This window comes from Equus asinus, chromosome 15 (genome assembly GCF_041296235.1).
Source record: "Equus asinus isolate D_3611 breed Donkey chromosome 15, EquAss-T2T_v2, whole genome shotgun sequence".
NCBI lineage: Eukaryota > Metazoa > Chordata > Mammalia > Perissodactyla > Equidae > Equus > Equus asinus.
In genome coordinates, this window is record NC_091804.1 from 2,372,727 (window position 1) to 2,396,536 (window position 23,810).

Sequence of the window (23,810 nt, forward strand, 5' to 3'; positions counted from 1 at the left end):
TGATGAAGTGGATTCATCCTCGTCCATGTTTCTCATGTTGACATTTAAAGCCTCCCTGAGCTGGCCTGACATGTCTTCAGCCTTGATTTCCTTTGCCCCAGCACATTCATGCCTCCTCCAGCAGGCAGCAGAGGCTTGTCACTGGCCTCCAGTTCCAGTCCTTTCTTGCCTTCCAGCATTTGTTCCTTGTTCGTGTGACTCCTCTGCTAGGGATGCCTTCCCTCATTCTTTTCTGCTGCTCCAGAATCCATGGTCCCTGATCCAGGCCTTTTCTGAAAAATTTTAGTGCATAAGCCTTTCACGTTGTTCCATGTCCAGACAGAGACCTGGGCAGCACCCCATAACCAACCCCTTCTATGATTCTGTAGGGAAATGTGCAAATTTTCACACAAAGTGGAATAAAGACAGATTAAACCTTGTATAAATTTCAGTCAGATTTTCTTATAAACTTAAGAAAAATCTTCAAATTTTCAAATTATGAGCCTAATTTTCACTCTTTGAGAAGTCTACCTTGTCTGTGAAGCCTTCGTTAGCAATTACTTCAACATTGTCAGCAAAGTTCAGTGGACACTGTATGATAGAAAGATGGGCAGGTAAATATCCTTCATCTCAGTCAGTGTTTTATGTTTCTTTAAACATTCGTAGCTTGAAGCCCTCAGTCAGTGTTTGGTGTGTGCTGGGGACAGAAGTGAAGAGCTTGGACTTGGCCTGGCCCTGGGGATTGAATGGAGGCCTGTTGCCCAGGTGCCACTGGGGACTTCTTCTGGGACCTAGAGAAGCGCTTATCATTGCTGGACTTGATTCTGGTTATTTTTAGATACATCTAAGATGCAGTTGGTCACGTTTTCTGTGCTTCTGACTAGAATGCTTCTTTTCAGTGAACTGGGACTTTCCTAGGGGTAGGCCTAGCACCTAGAACGTGGGTCGTTCTGTGGGAATACTTGTTCCTCTGTGTTTCATTGTAGTAATTTGTCTTCTTCAGCTGCAGGAAATGCATTTTGTCTGGCAGCCAAGCTCCACATGCAGCTTCAGAGCAAACATGATTCTGCTACCAGCTTTGTGGACGCTGGAAACGCTTACAAAAAGGCAGACCCTCAAGGTAAGGTTCACCTCTGCCTCTGAGTAACTAGGACAGTAGGGTCAGTGTGGGTGACCTTTCCCACAGGTGGCACTGCTGGACCTTTGAGTCTTGGTGGAAAGAAATCTTTGTACTTTGGAATGACAGAGATTTTGGTGACTTTAGGGATTTTTCTTTAATCATTTGGAACTTTTATGAGGAGAAAATACATTAAATTTATCTTGGCTGTTTAGTTGTCAGCACTGGTTTAAACTCCATTTATGTTGCATTTTGGAGAATATTTTGGAGATTAGCTTTACTTTTATCTACGATTTCTGTCTTAATTGTATGAATATGTATATTGCTCATTAAGGGAAACTAATGTTCCCTTATTCCTAAGTACCTAGTGTGTTTTAAGATCCAGTTAATGAGAGGTTGTAATATCCAATAGTTTAAAACAACTTATTCACACGGTATTCATCTGATTTTTAAGACGTGTTTTTCAAAGTATTGGTTTTGAGGAAGAATGAACTTGGGTATTTAAAGTGTTAGAAGTTTTGCTATTTCTTTTTCAGTTAGAGGAGTGTATACTTAGTCATTAAAAGCATTAGTTTCTTTTTCCCTTCCACACATGACAGCGGTAGCTATGGAGTCTCCCTTTTTCCTTTTAGCAGTCCATTTTAACACAGAAATTTCAACTTTTATGAATGTATCATACATAAATAGATATTTCAAGGGCTAATCACAGTTTATTTCCGAAAGTGAAAAACAGAAGACATCCTAAATGAGCAGTAAGAGTAGAATGGTAAAGTTATAATCTGTTACTGTATTATAATATGACGCAAATGTTAAAATCCCTGGTTTCAGAGAATCTTCAGTGACCTGCAGATGTTCACATAGTAGCTAAAGAACCACATGAGAATTGAGACCTCAAATTCCTAAGAAAGTTTGTGCACACAGAATTGCATCCAGGAAATGCTGGAAGGAAAAGTGCATCAAAATACTGACAGTGGTTTTGAGTGGGATTGTGGATAACTTATTGTTCTGTTTCTCTGTATTTTTGAAGGTATAATGATGAGTCCACATTTCTTATATAGTTTAGGAGGAAATTGCTTTTACTTTTTGTTAATCTTCTTACCTTTCTAGTTCTTCAGTCAGGCCTTTTCACTTTGCTGCCTCTTTTAAAACAAAAGCAGTAAACTTGGAGCTGTCACCCGTATGCCAGCATTATAAACACCACCATTTTGTGATGGGAAATTTGTTGGCTCGCTGTTCTGGAAAATTCATATAATTTATTAGCACTATCATTTATTAGATTTTTTTCTTCCTTCCTACACCAAAAGTTAGCCTCTTTTAACAATGTAAAAAAATGTTGACTTTGCTTAAGAGTTGTCTGAACAGGGATTTCAAAGTACTTTTGATTTTGGCTGCATGAAGCCTATTGAAGTGATCTTTCTTGTGAAGTACTATCTTCCAAAATTATTTTATATATATATATACACACATGATATCAATGAAGAATGCATTTACATTTATGTTTTAGCAGATATAGCTGATCGGTGTTGATGACACTCCCATGGTTTTTTCTTCTTTATAATGCAGTCTTTCCCCTGGATGGAGTCCTCATTGTCAGGTTAAGAGTAATTGAGCCATACCACTCCAGCTCCAGTTCCCTAAATTGCACTGCAGCTGCTCCAGACAAAGCATGCTGAGGGGTCTGGACTTGTGCGTGATTTGTGTTTGCTTCTCACTAACTAACCTGCCCACCCTCCACCCCGTATGGGGCCTCCTTAACATTCTAGTAACAGCCAGGAAGACAGGCCCACCTGAACCCTCTTTGACTGAATGGATTTTTCATTGTTTTTCTTAAATGCCTTCGCTTCAGAGGCTATCAACTGCTTAAATGCAGCCATCGACATTTACACAGACATGGTAAGACATTGCCTTGCTTGAGCGGCTGTGGGGTGGAGTCTTTGAGATGGCTTAGAGTTGTACTCTTTGGTTTCTAAACTGATTGCCATTTAGATAGATAAAAGAGGAATATGACTGTCTTTTTTTTTTCTTCCCCAGGGAAGGTTTACAATTGCAGCCAAGCACCACATCACCATTGCTGAGATCTATGAGACTGAACTTGTAGACATCGAGAAGGTAAAGCAACGAATGTGATTCCTCATAAACTGGTGTGAAGCAGGTAGATAAGTTGACTTGAGGAACCCTCCCTTTTCCAGTGGAGGTGAGTGGTGCAGAGTGATCATAGATGACTTCACAGGGAGACTCGAGGGGCCTCATGGGCTGAAGAGTAGACAGGCTGTTTGCCTGGAGTGACTGTCTGAGACATGAGAGCTGGTTAAGATTTACCAAGCCCATTCGCTGTTTCTGCTTTGTCTGATTTGTGTCGGAACATTGGTCTCACCAGAGGAATCTTCATCTCTATTGCTAGGTCTCTGCAGCCCTGTGAAGGAGGCAGAAGTCCTGCAGGCATTGCACCCCTCTATATTCAGGCCCTTTTCTTGAGGAAGAAGTTGGGTGAATGCTGACTTGGCCACACGTGTGTTTCTCTCCAGTCTGGTTTTCTGAGCTGTGGTTTATAGTAGCAAAAGAAGAGAAGAAGGAGGAAACATTTATTGAGCACCTACTGTCTTCCAGGCTTTGTCCTTGGTGGCATGCCATGAATTTTACCACATTTCAGCTTTCCAACCCTGAGGCCCTTTTATTGGGTGTGGAACTCAGGGCTCAAAAGGGTTGCGCTGCCTGGGATCACTCAGGTTGGAACCATCGGAGCTGATGCAAAGCTGGCCGCAGCGCTGAGTTTTCTCCTGTCTCACATTGACTTCTCAGTCATGGGCTCACCGGCAGGGCTGGAGTGTTCCTCAGTGAGAAGAAAACACATTTGTCAGACTCCAGAGGCTGTCTCAGCTCAGTCTGGAGACAAGTATTTATGTAAAACTGTCCTCCTGAGTACTGTGAAAGACAGCAGGTGTGAATCAGACAGAAACGGTGGTGGAGGAGTTCATCACCAGTTACTGTCAGACTAATGAACGCTGAGCATGCTCTTAGAGATTGCACTTCCTTCCTGTCTGAATGGTCATGGCACTCCTGTGCCTGCTGCCGCATCAGACAGTTGTCGCTCTTCCTCTTTGTTTCACTTCTTCCCTCAGTGGCTTCTGGAACACCGCCTCCACCTGGCTCTGCGGCCACCTCGCTGAGTGCTCTCTCCCGGCTCCTTGGCTGGTGCCTCTTCTATCTGTCTGCAGTGCAGACCTCTTTTGAATTTCACATTCCTGTATGCCCCTGTCTGCCAATCTCTCTACTTGTGTCCAACAGTCATCTTAAACCCATCATGTCTGAGACTGAATTCTGATCTTGCCCTACCTCCCACTCCAATGTTCCCCTCCAAACCACAGGCCTCCTTGCCTTCTTTCTCCACATCCAGTCTGTGAGCAGTTTTTGTGGGTGCTGTCCTCAAAGTTCCTGAGTCTTAGCACTTCTCACTGCCTTGTTGTCCCCTAGCTTTCACTGGATCATGGAAGTAGTTTCTAAACTGGCCTCTCTGCTTTTACTTGTGCCCTCTACTGTGTTACAGAGCAGCCAGAGTGATCCTTGTAGACAGTAAATCAGATTGTTTCTCCCCTGCTCACCACCTGGTATTGGCCTCCTTTTAGTCAGAGGCACAGCCAGAACCTTGCAGATGCCCCCTCGCCTCTCAGGCCTCTCCTCTTCCTCTTCTCCTTCCTCCCCACACTGTACCTCACTGCGGCCACCCTGACCTCTTTGCTGATCCTCACACATGCCAGAGGAGCTCCTGCCTCAGGACCTTCCCCCGACTGTTCCCTCTGCCTGAAGAGCTCCCTAGATGTCCATGTAGCTGACTTCCCCTTGTCCTTCAGATTTTTGCTCATTTGTCACCTTTTCCATGAGATCTGTAATGACCACTTACAGTTGGAACCTCAGCCCCTCACAAATACATACTCAGGTACCTCCACCTACGTCAGCTTTTTTTTTTTTTTGCATTGCACGGGTCACCTTGTATCATGTGCTACAATATGCTTGCTCCTCATTCCTGTGATTCGTCATCTCTCCACTAGAGTGGGCGCCCATGTCAACAGGGAGCTTTGCCTCTGGTTTACTGATGTATCCCAAGAGCGTAGAGCTCTGGGACATAGTAGGTTCTAATAAATCAACAAACAACGTCCCCATCTCTGCCGTAACAGTGTACCTGCCAGAGCAAATGGAGTCTTTCTTGGTTCACGGAGGCATCTCTTAGTTCTAAAGTTGGACTGGCGTGGTTAACCTTCACCCTCTGACTTCATGCTGACCACCAGCTTTTGGATATACAGCACAAAATTTGCTGACTTGTTACATAGAATTCATTATTTGGCTGTTTTTATCATAATATGCTATGCTTTTCCAAGGCTACCCTCTGATCTTGACAAGATCAAGGCTAACAGTTGCATTGGCATGTGCATGTGCATCTTCTCTTTGGAGAGGGTATCTGCAGACCATGCAGGGAGATGATGAGCCCAGACCAGAAGCCTTCTTTGTTCCCTGGTGTGGAGTTGATGAGGTAACAGGAAGGAGATGGGTCTGGTGTGGCTGGGATATTTATTTGATCAGGGTGTCTTAGATGGGCACTACATCTTTATTGAGGTTTAATCATCTTGGGCAGACAAGCACTCATGCACAGGGCATCTTGCCACCTGAGGCTGCTTCATCAGCTCCTTGTCCCTGGTGGTCAGAAGATGACTCTGGAGGCAGGAGCCCATAGCACTATGCCATCTCTGTTGCCGGGGCACAGTGTCAGGCAGCCACTTCACCACATGGATCTCCTTAAAATGCAGGGTAGGTAAAATGAATACTCAGTCTTGTGTTCCTTCTTTTTTCTAAAAATTGATGATTTGTCATGGCAGTTTCTGAGGCCCGTTACTCATGGTGTTCCTGCCATTCTGTGAGCTGGCCAGTAGGTGGCATCTTCTTTATTGATATGATGTGTTCTTTTAAAAGCAATTTAAGAATATTACTCAACACACACACAAGGTTAACTTCTCATGTTCCCTGATGTTTGGGCTCTTGTATTTAGAAACATCATTGCCTTCGCTTCCCTGGTTGGACTCACTGTAGTGTGGTTGATGGTGTATGAAGTTTAAATTTGAAAAATCAGACACACCAAGATACCTTTTATCTGATTTATTACAAATGAATTTCTTCCCTTTTCATACTGGCCACTGTATGTTCTCTGACTCATTCACAGGTTTTTAGCTAGTGAATCATGAAGTGTGAAGTTTCTTATACTCACATTACTTGTTTGACTTCCTGAAGTAAAACACTGAACCAAATAATAAATTGGTCATTTTTACAGGGTCTGTTAAAATATCAAGAGGAACTTTGACTCACTTGTGTTTCAGCCCCTAGAGAATATGATTTCCATACTGTTTGTTACAATGTAGGATAGGTGTCTGTGGCAAGTTCATGTTAGGTCCTGTCTCGGGGTATGTGTTCTAAAAGAATTGATCCCATCTGAAGGCTGTTTAAGGCTGTTTCACCTACAAAGTGGACTTTTGAGCTTGAACCCTGGAAATTGCATTTGCTTTAAGACACCAATGATGACTGCAGTCCTAGAGAACCTTGTCTCATTTCAGGATCCATGTATTCTGCAGCATCATGATACGTACCAGATTCCCCAAAAAGCAATATTGTGATTCTTTGGGCATGCTACTTAATAGGATAATCAAGCTGGTTTCATGTCTGGATTTATCATTATTGTGCTGCCGTTATTGGTGACCGTGTTCTATTTTGGTTATTTATTATTATCCTTGAAATTGTAAGATACAGTGGGCTGATTTCTAGTGTGTAAGGGTCTACTTGTGCCTGGTAAGTTTTACTACATGTTAAAATTTCAAACTGCGTGTAAACATACAAAGATAACCTGTGGCCGTTCTCTCTTCTCTGAAACTTCTGTTAAGCCAGTAGATAAGCTTTCCTTTCAATTCCAGTCTCTGTCAAAACTTGGGAAAACCATGCAATTTGATTGTTGGTTTAATTAGCGTTATTAAAAACCAAACTAAGTTTTTCTTTTATGTGATAAATCTAGCTGTAGTTTACAGTTATAACATTTTGATGAACCAATACCATTATCTAGTGTCAGGTTAAACCAAACTGTTGACATTAGACCTTTTTTTTTAACCTCCAAAACAGCAGTTACATATGGTTTAACTGAACCCTATTCCTTGAATTCTGGTGCTGTAAGAACTAGGAAGATAAGTAGCTACACTCCCTCTCTGGGAAGAGGTTCGTATAATCTGATAATCTACAGAAAGATTTGGACGTTTCTCATACCTCACCCCATTTATGGTGATGGGAAAGAGTGCTATATACTTGGGAGAGTGAGGACAGTTCAAAGATTATTTTTGATTAATCGTAAATTCACCGAAAAACTTCTCTCTGCTGGGCATTCGGATTAACCCAGATATTGGCAGTAGTTAGTAGGGGACCCTTACTTGAAGTACAGTTTCATTCATTCACCTAGCATCTGTTTGTTGAGCACCTACTGTATGACAGACATTGTGCTGGACTCTGGGACAGAATGGTGAGCAAAACCCCGAGGAAACCTACCCTCACAGAGCTTACATTTTAGTGGGAGAAGATGTGCCTTCCTCAGATAATCTCATACGTGTGTATGTTTGTGACAGCTCTGACTTGTACTCCAAAGGAATATATTCTACCAGGCATTTTCTGGGTGCCTCTATAGTATATTTGTAAAAAGAGGACTGTAGTGTACCTGTTCTTTTATGGCTGTGTAATTTAATATTTCATGAAGAACTTTCCATATTGAGCTTTCTCTCTGTTAGTTTTAATCATGGCATATTGCCCATTATATTTAATCCTTTAAATTGTTTCTAGTTTTTCTCCTATTACAAATAATGCTGATCGGGGGTGGCCCCGTGGCCGAGTGGTTAAGTTTGTGTGCTCCGCTGCAGGCAGCCCAGTGTTTTGTTGGTTCGAATCCTGGGTGTGGACCTGGCACTGCTCATCAAGCCACGCTGAGGCAGCATCCCACGTGCCACAACTAGAAGGACCCGCAATGAAGAATATACAACTATGTACCGGGGGGCTTTGGGGAGAAAGAGGAAAAAAAAATCTTTAAACAAAACAAATAATGCTGATGAAATTGGCAGGGGAGCATGTTAGTCAGGGTAGGCTAAATGACTGAAACAAATAGATGCAAAACATAATCATTCAAACACAGAAGTGTCTGCTTTTCACAAACTGTCCGTGGTGCTCTGCAGCCCAGACTGGGCTAATGTTGACTCTGCGCCCTTCAGCCTGTGGCTTCAGAGGTGGCTCTGCTCTCTTGGTCATTATCACTACCGCCTGTAGGAGAGAGGGTCTGAGGCTTTACAAGCCAAGTCTCTTTGTTTCCAGTCAGCTTGCTGACCAGGAACCACCCCAAAGTGGCTTTCCAACAGAGTTCCCTATCCTGTTTTATTTCACTTGTTGTTTTCTTGTCTCTGGGCCTCTTTTAACTCATTAGGGCTGCCGTGAAGTCATTGAACTGACAGTCTCAAGTGGGAAGGCAGCACTTGTAATCTGATTTTTGCATGATACTGCCTCCCCCTTTTGGGCTTACTGGGAAAACCTTGAAACTTAAGGCAGGGGTCTGCAAACCCACCACCTATTTATGTACACTTCCAAGCTAAGAATGGTTTTCACATTTTTAATTATTGATGGGAAAAAAACATTTTACAACACACAAAAATTATATAAAATTGTAATTTCATTGTCCATAGATAAAGTTTATTGGAACACAGCCACACTCATTCATTTATATATCATCTCTGGCCACTTTTGTGCTACTTTAGGAGAGCTAAGTAGTTGCAACAGATCATATGGCTCACAAAGCCTAAAATATTTATTATCTGGCCTGTTACAGAAAAGTTTGCCAGACTCCTAGTTTAAAACGTTTTTCAGACTTACCTCTTGCCATTTGGGGTATAGAAGCCATTGGCCTTTCCATCTGATGAGGCTATCTGTTTCTGGACTTTCTTCTTCCTTTCATAACTGCCTACAAACAGGCTAATTCTTTCCAGAGTTCTTCTTTCTTACAAAATCTTGCTGAAAACAGTAATACAAACTGGCATCTGGCTGTATACACAGAGCTTCTTCCCATAGGGTTTTCTAGTTCCGGGAGGCTTGTGTTTTGCCTTCCAGATTGTTGCATGGTTGATTTCACCAAGTCTCATGCCACAGAATGACAAGGGCTTCTAGCTTTCCAGCCTGCAATTTCTGTTTCCTTTCCTCTTGACTGTTAATTCAGCACCAACATTTTAGATTGAAGGCATCACCCTTACTCTAGATAACACATATGGTAATGGTGAGGATAGTCTGTGCTGCTGTAGCAAGCCATGGATCTAAAGTGTAGTAGGGCTTCATATGTCTCTAAAATAACAATCCATTGTAACTGTTCTGGGTTTGACAGTCGTGGGGACATGGGGGTTGGGGTACATTCTGCCCTTTGTAGTTTTTAGGAGCCAGATTGACGGAAGTTCTGCCATCTTCAGCTTGTGAAGTGTCACTCTAGACTTGGTCATTGCTGCTCTGCCTCATGGGAAGGGGAAAAGGCCTTGAGAAGGATGCACAGTCAGATGGATGGGCCAAGCCTGGAAGTAGCCTATAGCATATCTGTTTACATTCCACTGGAAAGAATGGGTCACATGGCTACCACTAAGGGCAGTGGGGGCTGCAGTGGGGGAAGTGGTGCAGCTGGGAATTTGCCATGAGGGAGGGGAAGAAGAGATTTTGATGGACAGAGAGCATTCTGCCATTAGGCTTCCAGAGGTGCATGCTTTCTTGTGTTCCCTAAATAAAGTAGGCCAAGTTGTGAAAGATTTGCTGGTGGAATTGGGTTTTTTATAGGAAAAAATACCTATACAAATGTAGTTTTTAAATGCAACTCTTCAAACAAGTAGTTTGAATAAAACGTGTGTGTTTTCAGGCTATCGCACATTATGAACAATCAGCTGATTATTACAAAGGAGAAGAATCCAACAGGCAAGTATTTTTCTTAATGTAATTAAATGAATTTTGTTACATATGGTAAAAGACAAACCTTCACTGTATTCTTTCAGTGTATTGGACCAAATGGAGGTGTATTGGGATGTCTTTTTATTTTTCTATCAGACTGTTATTTACTCTGCTCTGGTTCTTGGTTTCAGTTCAGCTAACAAGTGTCTGCTGAAGGTGGCAGCATATGCCGCCCAGCTTGAGCAGTACCAGAAAGCCATTGAGATCTATGAGCAGGTGAGCTGTCTGTTCAACTTCAAGTAGTAGTTGTTCTGAATCTTTTTTGTAAATTAAACTTTTTATTTAATTTTTCTTTTTATTAAATAATTCACATATCATATAATTCATCTTTTAAGGAGTACAAGTCAATGGTGTTTAGTTATATTCACAAAGTTGTGTAACCATCATCACTACCTAATTTCAAAACATTTTCATCATCCCCAAAAGAAACCCCATTCCTTTCTCCTCCCAGTCCCTGGAAACCACCATCTGCTTTCTGTCTCAATGAATTTGCTTATTCTAGGTCTTTAATATATTTGGAATCATACAAGATGTGGCCTTTTTTGACTCCCTTCTTTCACTTAGTATAATTTCTTCAAGGTTCATCTATATTTTAGCAATTTTGACCCTTCATTCCTTTTCATAGCTGAGTAATATTTCATACAGGCATACCTCAGCGGTATTGTGGGTTCATTTCCAGACCACTGCAATAAAACAAATATCACAATTGAGCAAATCACATTAATTTTTTTGATTCACGTGCATGTAGAAGCTATGTTTATGCTATACTGTAGTCTCTTAAGTGTGCAATAGCTTTATGTCTAAAAAACCAATGCACATACCTTAATGAAAAAAACTGTATTGCTAAAGAATGCTAACCTTCATCTGAGCCTTCAGCAAGTCAAAATCTTTGTGAAAGGTCTTGTGAAAAATGCAGTATCTGTGAAGTGCAGTAAAGCAAGGTATGCCCATCATTTGTTTATCCTCTTAGCACTTGATCCACTTTTGGATGTTTTTCACTTTTGGGCTATTATAAGTAATGCTGCTGTGAACATCTGTGTTTAGGTTTTTGGTTTTTGGTGAGGTGTATGTTTGTAGTTCTCTTGATTGCATACCTAGGACTGGGATTGCTGAGTCACATGGCGAGTCCATTTTTAACTTTTTGAGGAACTGCCAATCTCTTCTCCACAGTGGCTGCACCATTTTACATTCCCACCAGCAATGTACAAGGGTTCCAGTTGCTTCACATCCTCACCAGTACTTATTTTCCCTTTTTTTTCTTTAAATAGTCACTCTACTGATTGTGAAGTGGTATCTCGTTGTGTTTTTGATTTTCATTTCCCTAATGATTAGTGATGTTGATAATCTTTTCTTTCTTTTTTTTTTTTTTTTTTTTTGAGGAAGATTAGCCCTGAGCTAACTGCTGTCATTCCTCCTCTTTTTGCTGAGGAAGGCTGGCCCTGAGCTAACATCCGTGCCCATCTTCCTCTATTTTATATGTGGGACACCTACCACAGCATGGCGTGCCAATCAGTGCCATGTCCATACCCAGGATCCGAACTGGCGAACCCCGGGCCGCTGAAGTGGAATGTGCGCACTTAACCGCTGCATCACCGGGCCGGCCCCTGTTGATAGTCTTTTCACGTGTTTATTAGCCATTTGTATATCTTCATTAGAGAAATGTCCATTCAGTTCCTTTTGCCCATTTTTGAAATGAGTTGTTTGCTTTTTTGGTGTTCAGTTTTAGAAGTTCTTTATGTATTCTAGATATTAATCTCTTGTCAGATATGTGACTTGCAAATATTTTCTCCCATTCTGTGGGTTGCCTTTTTAGTCTTTTACTCATATTCTTTGATGCATAAAGTTTAAATTTTAATGAAGTCCAATTTGTCTATTTTTTCTTTCGTTGCCTGTGTTTTTCATGTCACATCCAAGAAATCATTGCCCAACCCAAGGTCATAAAGCTTTTCCCCTGTGTTTTGTTCTAAGAGTTTTATAGTTTTAGCTCTTGTTTAGGTCTTTGATCCATTTTGAGTAAATTTTTGTATGACATTAGGTAAAGGTCCAACTTCATTCTTTTGCTTATGGATATCCAGTTTTCCCAGCACCATTTGTTAAATACACTGTTCTTTTACTATTGACTAGTCTTGGCACCCTCGTTGAAAATTAAGGGTTTATTTTGGGCTCTCTATTCTATTCCATTGGTCTGTATGTCTGTCTGTTCTATTCTGTAACAGTATCACACTGTTTTGATTACTATGACTTTGTAGTAAGTTTTGAAATTAGGGCATGTAAGTCCTCCAACTCCAACTTTGTTCTTTTTCGAGATTGTTTTGGTTATTCAGGGTCCCTTGCATTTCCATTTGAATTTTAGGTTCGGCTTGTCAATCTCCTCCAAGAAGCCCGCTGGGATTCTGATGGGGATTGCACTGAATCTGTAAACCATTTTTGGAAAGTATCGCCATCTTAACATCTCTGAACACAGGGTGGCTTTCTATTTATTTAGATCTTCTTTAATTTTGTTCAACAATGTTTTATAGTTTTAATGTGCAAGTCTTGCACTTCTTTGGTTAAAATATACTCCTGAGTATTGTATTCTTTTTGACACTGTTGTTAATGAAATTATTTTCTCAATTTCCTTTTCAGATTGTTAGTTTTCAATTGCTAGTTTTATATACTGCAACCTTGCTGAACTTGTTTATTAGCTCAGATGGGTTTTTTGTGGACTCTTGAGTATTTTCTGTATACAAAATCATGCCATCTGTAAATAGAGGTAGTTTTATTTCTTCTTCTCCGATCCGGATACGTTTCACTTCACATTCTTGTCAGTTGCCCTGGCTAGAACCTCTGGTACAGTGTTAAATAGAAGTGGCAAGAGCAGACCTCCTTGTTTTGTTCCCATCTTAGAAGGAAAGCTTTCAGTCTTTCACCATTAAGTATGACGTTAATTGAGGCTTTTGTAGATGTCCTTTATCTACAATTTGAGGAAGGTCCCTTTTCTTCCTAGATTGTTGAGTATTTTTATCATCAAAAGGTATTAGATTTTGTCAAGTGCTTTCTTTGCATCTATTAAGATGATCGTGTGATTTTTGTCATTTATTCTATTAATGTGGCCTATTTCATTGATTTTTCATATATTGAACCAACTTTACGACATTCCTTGGGTAAATCCTACTTGGTTATTACAAAGTTTGAGGGTCTCCAAGAATACCTTTAGGTTCCATAATTCTCTAGAAGGATTCATAGAACTTGTTGAAAGCTGTTATACTCAAGTTATGGTTTATTATAGCAAAGGAAACAAATTAAAATCAGCCAAAGGAAGAGGCCTATAGGGCACATCAAGGAGAGTTCCAAGTATGCACCTTCCTGTTGTTCTCACCCAGTAGGAATTATGTGGACGGCGCTTACTTCTCCCAACAACAGTGTGTGAAAAGATGCTTAGAGTATTGTCAACAGGGGAAGCTCACCTGAACCTGGTATCCAGAGATTTATTTGGGCTTAGTCACTTAGACATGGCTAACCACTCACGTGGTTGACCTTATGCGTGGTCCACCCCTTCCTGTCCTTCCGTAGGTTGAGTTGAACCACATTGCCCAAGGCCCCCAGGTAGGCAAAAAATCTTTCAGGCAGGACATTCCAAGGACTTAGAGAATCCTTCCTAGGAGCCATGGGCAAAGGCCAGACCTCACTTTGGACAAAATTAATCCTTTACTGCATAGTCATAGTATGTAATCCTTTTTGTAAGTTGTCGGAATTAATTTGCTAGTATTTTCTTGAGGATCTTGCATCTATATTCATAAGGGCTATTGATCTTTAATTTTCTTTTCTTGTGTTGTCTTTGTCTGGTTTTGGTAACAAGGTAATACTAGCCTCATAGAATGAGTTGCTAAGTATCCTCATCTCTTCTATTTTTTGGAAGAGTTTTCAAGGATTGGGTGTTAATTCTTTAAATATTTGATAGAATTCAATGCTTTTTCTCTATTGTTTTTCTGTTTTCTAATTCACTGATTTCCACTGTTATCTTTATTCCTTCCTTCCACTTTCTTTGGATTTATTTTGCTTTTTTCCTAGGAAGTTGAAGTGGGAGTTTATTAGCTTAATAATTTTCCTCTTTGTGGGTATGCATTTTTAGTGCTTTCAGTTTTCCTCTCAGCACTACTTTGACTGTCTCACAATTTTGTTATATTTTTATTTTAATTCATTTCATTGCATTTATTGATTTCCCTTGAGACTTCCTAGGCCCATGGATTATTTAGAAGTGTTTTAATTTCCAAATGTTTGGAGATTTTTCTGTTATCTTTCTCTTGTTGACTTCCACTTTGATTCTGTTATGGCTGGAAAACACATTCTCTGTAATTTCAATTCTTATAAATGTGTTGAGGTTTGTTTTATGGCCCAGAATATTGTCTGTCTTTGCATATGTTTTGTGGTTCTGCTTTTGGAGGTGGCATGTTCTAGAAATGTTGATTAGATCCTCTTGATTTATGGTGGTGTTGCATTCTCCTGTATACTTGCTGATTTTCTATTTCCATCCATTGTTGAGAGTAGAGTTGTTGAAATCTCCAGCTGTAACTGTGGATTTATCTATCCTTTCATTTCTATCAATCTTTGCTTTACATATTTTGCAGCTCTGTTATTTGCATACATATTTAGGATTGCTAGGTCTTCTTGATTGGTTGACCCTTTTATGATTACATCATATTCCCCTCTGTCATTGATAATTTTCTTTGCTCTGAAGTCTGCTTTATCTGATATTAGTATAGCCTATCCTGCACTCTTGGTTATTATTTATATGATATATCATCTTTTTGTATCCATTGTTTTTCTACCTGCTACATCATTACAATTGAAATGAGTTTCTTATGGACAGCATATAGTTAGGTCATACTTTTTAATCCACTTTGCCAATCTCTGTCTTTTAATTTATGTATTTAGACCATTCACATTTATGTAATTATTGATATATTAGGGCTTAAGTCTACCATTTATTTTTTATTTCTGTTTCTGCTCTATATTTCATTTCTCTCTCTTTTTTTTTTTTTTGGTGGTGTGATGCCATCTGACCCAGAGATCACTTTACCTGGGTAGAGCTACTCAGCACCCTTGGGTGAAAAGCAGGTGACTCCTCAAATTTTAGAGTAGAGGGGCTGCTGTGGGGACAACATATCGAGGGCTGGAGTTTAATATCTGAGCAAGACCTAAGCTGGTTCCTTTGGACTCCAAGTCACATCCACATGTCTTTCTGTGGAAGAAGAGTGTGTGCTATTAGACTCTCTCAAAGACATTTTGGAACAATATGGGAAATAGAAATGTGTTTCTTATCTGTCTTTTTATAGTTGTAGGGCCAACAAGATCATCACATAGAGAAAAGGGAGAGGGACAGCTTTAATTAAGAGACTTCAGGAGTGTGACAATGAATGATCATGTGTGGTCCTTGTTTTTTTGTTTTTATTAATACAGAATATGCTTTATTTTTGCTTTTCTTATCTACTTTTTTTATTAAGGTAACATTGGTTTATGACATTATATAAATTTCAGGTGTACATCATTATATTTTGATTTCTGTGTAGATTACCTCATGTTCACCACCCAAAGACTAATTACCATCCATCACCAATACATATATGCCCAATCACCTCTTTTGCCCTCCTCCCACCTCCCTTCTTCTCTGGTAACCACCAATCCAATCTCTGTCTCTATGTGTGTGTTTGTTGTTGTTTTTATCTTCTATTTATGAGTGAGATCATACAGTATTTGACTTTCTCCCTCTGACTTATTTCACTTAGCATGATACCCTCAAGTTTGTCGCAAATGGCAAGATTTCATTTTTTTTATGGCTGAGTGGTATTCCATTGTGTATATATACCACATCTCCTTTATCCATTCGTCCCTCAATAGGCACCTAGGTTGCTTCCAAGTGTTGGCTATTGTGAATAATGCTGCAGTGAACATGGGAGTGCATGTATCTTTACACACTTATGTTTCCATGTTCTTTGGGTAAATACCCAGCAGTGGAATAAATGGATCATATGGTAGTTCTATTTTAATTTTTTGAGGAATCGCCATACTGTTTTCCACAGTGGGTATACCAGTTTGCTGTCCCACCATCAGAGTATGACAGTTCCCTTTTCTCCACATCCTCTCCAACACTTATCTCATTGTAGTTTTGGTTTGCATTTCCCTAATAATGAGTGATGTTGAACATCTTTTCATGTGCGTGTTGGCCATCTGTGTATCTTCCTTGGAAAAATGTCTTTTCAGATCTTTCGCCCATTTTTTAATTGGGTTGTTAGTTTTTTTGTTGTTGAGACATATGAGTTCTTTGTATATTTTGGATATTAACCCCTTATCCGATAGATGGTTTGCAAATATCTTCTCCCATTTGTTAGGTTGTCTTTTCTTTTTGTTGATGGTTTCCTTTGCTGTGCAGAAGCTTTTTAGTTTGATATAGTCCCATTTGTTTATTTTTTCTTTTGTTTTCCTTGCCTGGTCAGACATGGTCCTTGAAAATATGCTGCTAAGACTGATGTAGAGGAGAGTACCACCTATGTTTTCTTCTAGAAGTTTTATGGTTTCAGGTCTTACATTCAAGTCTGTAATCCATTCTGAGTTAATTTTTGTGTATGATGTAAGATAATAGTCTCCTTTCATTCTTTTGCGTGTTGCTATCCAGTTTTCCCAACACCATTTATTGAAGAGACTTTCCTTTCTCCATTGTACATTCTTGGCTTCCTTGCTGAAAATTAGCTATCCATAGATGTATGGGTTTATTTCTGGGCTCTTGATTCTGCTCCATTGATCTGTGTGTCTGTTTTTGTGCCAGTACCATGTTGTTTTGGTTACTATGGCTTTGTAGTATATTTTGAAATCAGGGAGTGTGATACCTCCAGCTTTGTTCTTTTTCCTCAGGAATCCTTTGGCTATTTGGGGTCTTTCATTGTTCCATATAAATTTTAGGATTCTTTGTTCTATTTCTGTGAAAAATGTTATTGGCACTTTGATAGGGATTGCATTGAATCTGTAGATTGCTTTAGGAAGTATGGACATTTTAACTATGTTTATTTTTCCAATCCAAGAGCACAGAATATCTTTCCATTTATTTGTCTTCTTCAATTTCTTTCAACAGTGCTTTATAGTTTTCAGTTTACAGGTCTTGCACCTCTTTGGTTAAATTTATTCCTAGGTATTTTATTCTTTTTGTTGCAGTTGTAAATGGGATTATGTTCTTAATTTCTCTTTCTGCTACTTCGTTGTTAGAGTGTAGAAGTGCAACTGACTTTTGTATGTTTGTTTTGTATCCTGCAACTTTACTGTATTCATTTATTATTTCTAAAAGTTCTTTGTGGATTCTTTAGAGTTTTCTATATATAAGAGTCATGTCATCTGCAAATAGTGACAGTTTCTCTTCTTCTTTTCCAGTGTGGATCCCTTTTATTTGTTTTTCTTGCCTTATTGCTCTGGCTAGGACTTCCAATACTATGTTAAATAAGAGTGGTGACAGTGGGCATCCTGGTCTGGTTCCTTTTCTTAGAGGGATAGCTTTCAGTTCTTTTCTGTTTAGTATGATACTAACTTTAGCTTTGTCATATATGGCCTTTATTAGGTTTTGGTACTTCTATACCCATTTTATTGAGAGTTTTTATCATAAATGGATGGTGTATCTTGTCAAATGCTTTCTCTGCATCTATTGAGATGATCATGTGATTTTTATTCTTCATTTTGTTAATGTGGTGTATCACATTGATTGATTTGTGGATGTTGAACCATCCCTGCATCCCTGGAATAAATCCCACTTGATCATTGTACATGATCTTTTTAATGTATTGTTGTATTTGATTTTCTAGTATTTCGTTGAGGGTTTTTGCATCAATGTTCATCAGTGATATTGGCCTATAATTTTCTTTTTATGTGTTGTCCTTGTCTAGTCTTAGTATCAGGGTAATGTTGGCTTTGTAAAATGAGTTAGGAAGCTTCCCTTCCTCTTAAGTTTTTTGGAAGAGTTTGAGAAGAATAGGTATTAAGTTGTCTTTGAATGTTTGGTAGAATTCACCAGGGAAGCCGTCTGGTCCTGGACTTTTATTTTTTGGGAGGTTTTTGATTACTGTTTCAATCTCCTTACTGGTAATTGGTCTATTCAAATTCTCTGTTTCTTCTTGATTCAGTTTTGGAAGGTTGTATGAGTCTAAGAATTTATCCTTTTCTTCTAGATTATCCAATTTGTTGGCCTATAGCTTTTTGTAGTAGTGTCTTATAATCTTTTGTATTTTTGAGGTGTCTCTTGTAATTTGTCCTCTTTCATTTCTGAGATTATTTGAACTTTCTCTCTTTTTCTTGGTGAGTCTAGCTAAAGTTTGTCGATTTTGTTTATCTTTTAAAAGAACTAGTTCTTGGTTGCATTTATTTTTTCTGTTAGTCTCTTTCATTTATTCCCGCTCTGATTTTTTTCCTTCTGCTGATTTGGGGCTTTATTTGTTCTTCTTTTTTCCAGTTCCTTTAGGTGCACTGTTAGATTGTTTATTTGAAATTTTTCTTGTTTGTTGCAGTAGGTGCCTTTTGCCATAAACTTCCCTCTTAGAACTGCTTTTGCTGTATCCCACAAATTTTGGCTTGTCATATTTTCATTTGCATTTGTCTCCAGGTATTTTTTTTACTTCTCCTTTGATCTCTTCTTTGAGCCAGTCATTGTTCAGGAGATTTTGTTTAATCTCCAAATATTTGTGGCTTTTCCAATTTTCTTCCTGTAGGTTATTTCTAGTTTCATACTATAGTGATCAAAAAAGATGCTTGGTATTATTTCAGTCTTCTTAAATTTATTGAGACTTCTTTTTGACCTAATATGTGATCTATCTTGGAGAATGCTTTAGTTTTCATTTCTCTGTTTTCTTTTCCTGCCTTCCAGTAAGTTACTTATCTATAGTGTTTTTGAGTATATCTCTTTGAATAGTTTTTTAGTGATTGCTTTAGATATTACATTTACCTAACTTATCACAGGCTAATGGTGTCATCATTTTAACAGCTCCAGTGAAATATAGAAATCTTATCTTACTTTCTGACCTTTTACTCTCACCATTCAATATAAATTGTCTTAAATATTTCCTCTTCATACTCTTAGAACTGTGTCAGTCAGTGGTAATAATTTTTGCTTCCACCATCAAACATAATTTAGAAAACTCAAGAGGAGTAGAAATGCCCATTGTATTCTCCCATGTTTTGCTTCGTGAGTGCTTTCTTCGTTCCTCATGTTCCAAGATTCCTTCTTTTATTGTTTCCTTTCTATTTAGAGAATATCCTTTTGCTGTTCTTTTAGGGTTGGTCTACTGGCGATAGATTCTCTCAGTTTTACATCATCTGGGAATGTTTTGATTTCCCCTCCATTCCTGCAGCATATTTTCCTGGGTGTGCAGTTCTGACTTGATAGTCCTTCTCTTTTAGTGCTTGAAATATGTTACACTTGTGGCCTGCATGGTTTCTGATGAGAAGTCTCCTCTCATTCAACTTTGTTTTCCCCTGTAAGTAAGGTGTTGTTTTCCTCTGGTTGCTTTCAAAATTTTTTTCTTCAGTTTTCAGAAGTTTATGTGGCTTGGCATGGATACCTTTGCTTTTGTCCTGTTTGGGTTTCACTAAACTTCTTGAATCTCTAGGTGTATGTTTCTTGCTGAATTTGGGAAGTTTTCAGCCGTTATTTCTTCAGGTACTTTTACAGCCCCCCTCTTTTTCTCCTCTTCTTCCAGGGCTCAGACAGCCTGGATGTTGGACCTTATTTTTTGGTCATGTAGGTCCCTGCCGCTCTGTTCATTTTTTTTTTCTGTTTCTTACCTCTCTGTTGTTTAGACTAATTTCTTTTTTATTATTATTATTTTATTGGGATCATAATTGTTTCTAACATTGTGAAATTTCAGGTGTACATTATTATTATCAGTGACCATATATGTGTGCCCTGCCACTTTTGCCCACTACCCCCACGGCCTCCTTCCCCTCTTATAGCCACTAATCTGTTCTCTTTGTTCGTGTGTTCATCTTCCACATATGAGCGAAATCGTGTGGTATTTGTCTTTCAGACTGAGTAATTTCTAATGTTCTATCATCAGTTCACTGATTCTTTTCTCTGTCCCATCCATTCTGCTGTTCAGCCCATCCACTTTTTATGTGGGTTTTTGTATAAAAAGTTCTGAAATTTTCATTTGTTTCTTCTTTATATTTTTGGGGATATTTTGTGGGGAATTTCTTTCTCTTTGTTGATGCTATCTGTTTTTTCTTTAGTTTCAAGAGTTTTTGTAATTGCTCTTTGAAGCATTTTTATGAGAGCTCCTTTAAAATCTTTGTTAGATATTTCTGTCATCTCAGAGCAGTAATCTGTTGGTTGTCTTTTTTTCTTTCAGCTTGAGATCTTTTCTTCTTTTGGTATGGTGTGTGAGTTTTGATTGAAAACTGGATGTTTTCATATTATGTTATGAGACTGGATCTTACTTACACCAACTCTGTCAGCTAGTTTTCTTTGACACTGCTCTGACTAGGGAAGGGGTGTGTCACCTCATTACTGCTAGGTGGATTTCAAAGTTCAGGCTCCCCACTCAACCTCCACTGACATCTAGGGGAGACCCTTGTTAATTCTGGGCAAAGGCGGCCATCCCAGCCCCTGCTTGCTTTCCACCAAGGCCATGCTGGTGTCCTCCTTGTTACAGCCAGGTGATGGTGAAAGTCTTAACCCTCCACTAGGCCTCTTCTGAAAGCATGCCCACTGGGAGATGAGGGGTGCCTCATTCCCCCTGAGTAAAGGTGGAATCCGTTCTCCCCCTGTGGTTGGTCTCCATTGCCTCAGCTGCAGGGGTGGAGGGTAGAGTTGTTACTGGCTGATGGGGATGAAGGCTTGGCTCCCTACTTGGCCTTCTCTGAAGCCACCTCGACAGGAATGTTGGGCTCCTCCTTGCAGTCTTAAAAAGGTGGATGTATTGGTTCCCTATTCAGTCTTTGCTCATGTGAGTGGGGAAGTTTTCCAGTAGTGTTTGGCTGGAGTAGAACATTGATTATCTAAACATTTTCTGTCTTTCTAGGCTACCCCTTTCTTAGTCCTTTGACTAGAGAGAGCAGACTTTTATCTATTCTCCTTTTTGTTTTTTGCTACACCCAATGGCATTTATAGGTTGCTGGGTTTTCTGTTCCAAGTCAAGGATATATGAAAGAAAAAGAAAACCTAGGGAACTCACTGCCATGTTTTCCCCTGTGTCTCAAGGTCCCTAGTCCTTCTGCTCTCTTGTCTCCACCTTTCAGTCTTCTTATGTTTGTTTTATATCAAATGATGGGGCTTTTAGTTGTACTTAGCAGGAGGAATAGAGGAAAGGATGTCTATTCCACCTTCCTCGAAGTGGAGGTCTTCTGAGGCATTTTTAACAGATCAGCACTTTAAGTATTACGTATTGTTTCTTGTAAAATTTTCTAGTATATGATATTGGGTTAAAGGAATGTATTTCATGTTAAACTAACCTAAGAAGCGGAAGTATTTTCTAAAGGGCAATAGATAAGAATCACTTTGCCTGAGATAAGGAGGTAAATCTTTTAAATCTAGCTCTGCTTTCTGTGCCTAGGTTGGGGCCAACACTATGGATAATCCTTTGTTGAAGTACAGTGCGAAGGATTACTTCTTTAAAGCAGCCCTCTGCCACTTCATAGTGGATGAGCTGAATGCCAAGGTAAAGAGCCCTTCAGCACTCGTTTTCTGATACACTCACACATGAGGACAGGCCGCCGGGAACTGTCATTCTTGTGATCACTTCGTTTGGGTTGTGTTCATTAGTAGCAAGACTAAACTGGGTACGTTAATAATAATAATAATGATAATAATAATAATACCATGATACATGTCTCGCCTGTAATCTTGTAATAGCTGCCGAAGCTGGTCTCTTAAAGTTCCCTGGTAGCCACATTTCCTTCAGTAGTTTTGCTTTAAAGAAATTAAGGGGCTATGGGGGAGACAATAAAAGTAGACTAACATCCTTTTTTTAAACTCAAAGGGAATTGGAATGAGGATTGGGAAAAAGTGAAAGCTCAGAGACTTGGGCAGCCTTGGTGTTGTCAGTTTCTGGAGTCAGAAGGGCAGGCTTGAAACCTCTGAGAGAAAAGGTGCTTTCCCCTCCGGCCTCGAGCAGTGGTCTATCTGTGATGTGTTTGGAGTCTGGACAATGTTAAGGAAGAGCTTCTCCATTTAATGGATGAAAACAGACACCTGGTCTGTGACTTTTCAGGAATTAGATTTGGTTCACGTTCTCTTCTCTACAGCAACTTATTTCAGAAAAATTCTTCTAAAAATTCTTAACTGAAATTAAAAATTCAAAGTAAATTTTCTGTTAATTTTGATGTTGAGTTTAACAGCATACTTTTTATATGCTTAAACAGGATGTAGATGAACTTTACTGAAGTTAGTAGAATGTTCAAAGCTTTCTTTTCTGGTTCAGTGAGTCAGACATTAACAAGTGGCTTTTTTTCTCTCAGCTTGCTCTTGAGAAATATGAGGAAATGTTTCCAGCATTTACTGATTCAAGAGAATGTAAATTGTTGAAAGTAAGTAATAGTACACCTTGAAGGAAAAAACCTTTGCTGTCAGGTGGAATTGGATATAAAGCGAAGTCTGCTGAAAAGCCCTGGTACTTTGTTGCTCTTGTGTAATAGGTCTCAAATGCCACTGGAGTTAGGGACTTAAGCATTTTATTCTGAAATAAGAAATTCAGAAATTGTTGGCATAAAAACTGGATCCCTGACTTAGAGTAATTATTCACTTGTATTTGAATATTTTCCCAATTTTGTAAAGTATTTGGCAACAGCAGTTAATGTGATACTAAGGCTATTTCTGTATTTAAAATATCTACTTATAAATGGAACTTTTTAGTCCACCAAACTCATTTTTCCATATTTATGCTATCAGAAACTTCTAGAAGCTCATGAAGAACAGAACAGTGAAGCTTACACTGAAGCAGTAAGTTGTGCTTTGGGATATAGTACATTGTTTGAAGTTTTAAGTTACAGAAATTTCTTGTCCTTTTTATTGTGTAAATGCTGAATGTTTATTTGAACATTATTCCAGTATACCTAAATGTATTTTCCAAAGGTCATGTTTTATATATCCCACAAACCTTTACAAGTAAACAGTTCCATTAGGCATGCTTAATTTAGCTGTGAGGCAAATTTGAGAGAGATTATCACATACTATTTCAATTTGATATTTGAATGTTTTCTTTTGAAAATAATCTGATCCATAAATAGGTGTAAAGTCAGTTAAGTACAGTTTCAAATATGAAAACAGCAATGAGAGTTTGCAATATTCTTGGCATAAGATAAATGGAAGATTTTTTCTTTCCATTAAGCAGTTTTTTGTTTTCCCATCTTTTGCCACCTTATATTTAGAATCGAGCAAATTTCTCAGTATCCTCCATTAGTATGTTCATCATGGCTTTGAAGCCATGGTGGAAAAGAATATTTTCCTGTTTAACTTTTGCTACCAAACCATTTTCATTCTATTGAAATTTCATTCTTTGATAGCACATTGAAATGAGTTAAAGGAATTCTGCATCCACACATCCAATCTCTGCAAGTCTGTTTTTGTCATGTTTAGTGAAATTCTGGAGCAGTATCCATTTTCCGTGTTTCCTTCTTATGCAGGGTCTCATTTCTTTTGTCACATTAAATGTGCTTTTCTTCCAATTAT

The 23,810-nt window shown here is 39.0% G+C and overlaps 1 protein-coding gene across 5 annotated transcripts in view; it reads left to right on the forward strand.

Annotated features, from left to right (window-relative positions):
* NAPB (NSF attachment protein beta) overlaps positions 1-23,810 on the forward strand; it is a 45,146-nt gene that overhangs the window by 18,023 nt on the left and 3,313 nt on the right. For 3 of the 5 annotated variants that reach the window (XR_011494513.1, XM_070485469.1, XM_070485470.1), the window contains 8 exons: positions 983-1,099; positions 2,943-2,989; positions 3,128-3,205; positions 10,047-10,102; positions 10,267-10,351; positions 21,697-21,801; positions 22,601-22,669; positions 23,031-23,081. Coding sequence is in view for 3 of the 5 variants with exons in the window: in XM_070485469.1 (XP_070341570.1) it covers positions 983-1,099; positions 2,943-2,989; positions 3,128-3,205; positions 10,047-10,102; positions 10,267-10,351; positions 21,697-21,801; positions 22,601-22,669; positions 23,031-23,081 (608 nt within the window). In the remaining 2 variants the exon portion in view is untranslated. The remainder of the gene's footprint in view (positions 1-982; positions 1,100-2,942; positions 2,990-3,127; positions 3,206-10,046; positions 10,103-10,266; positions 10,352-21,696; positions 21,802-22,600; positions 22,670-23,030; positions 23,082-23,810) is intronic. The other 2 variants (XR_011494515.1, XM_070485471.1) reach the window with 1 other exon arrangement.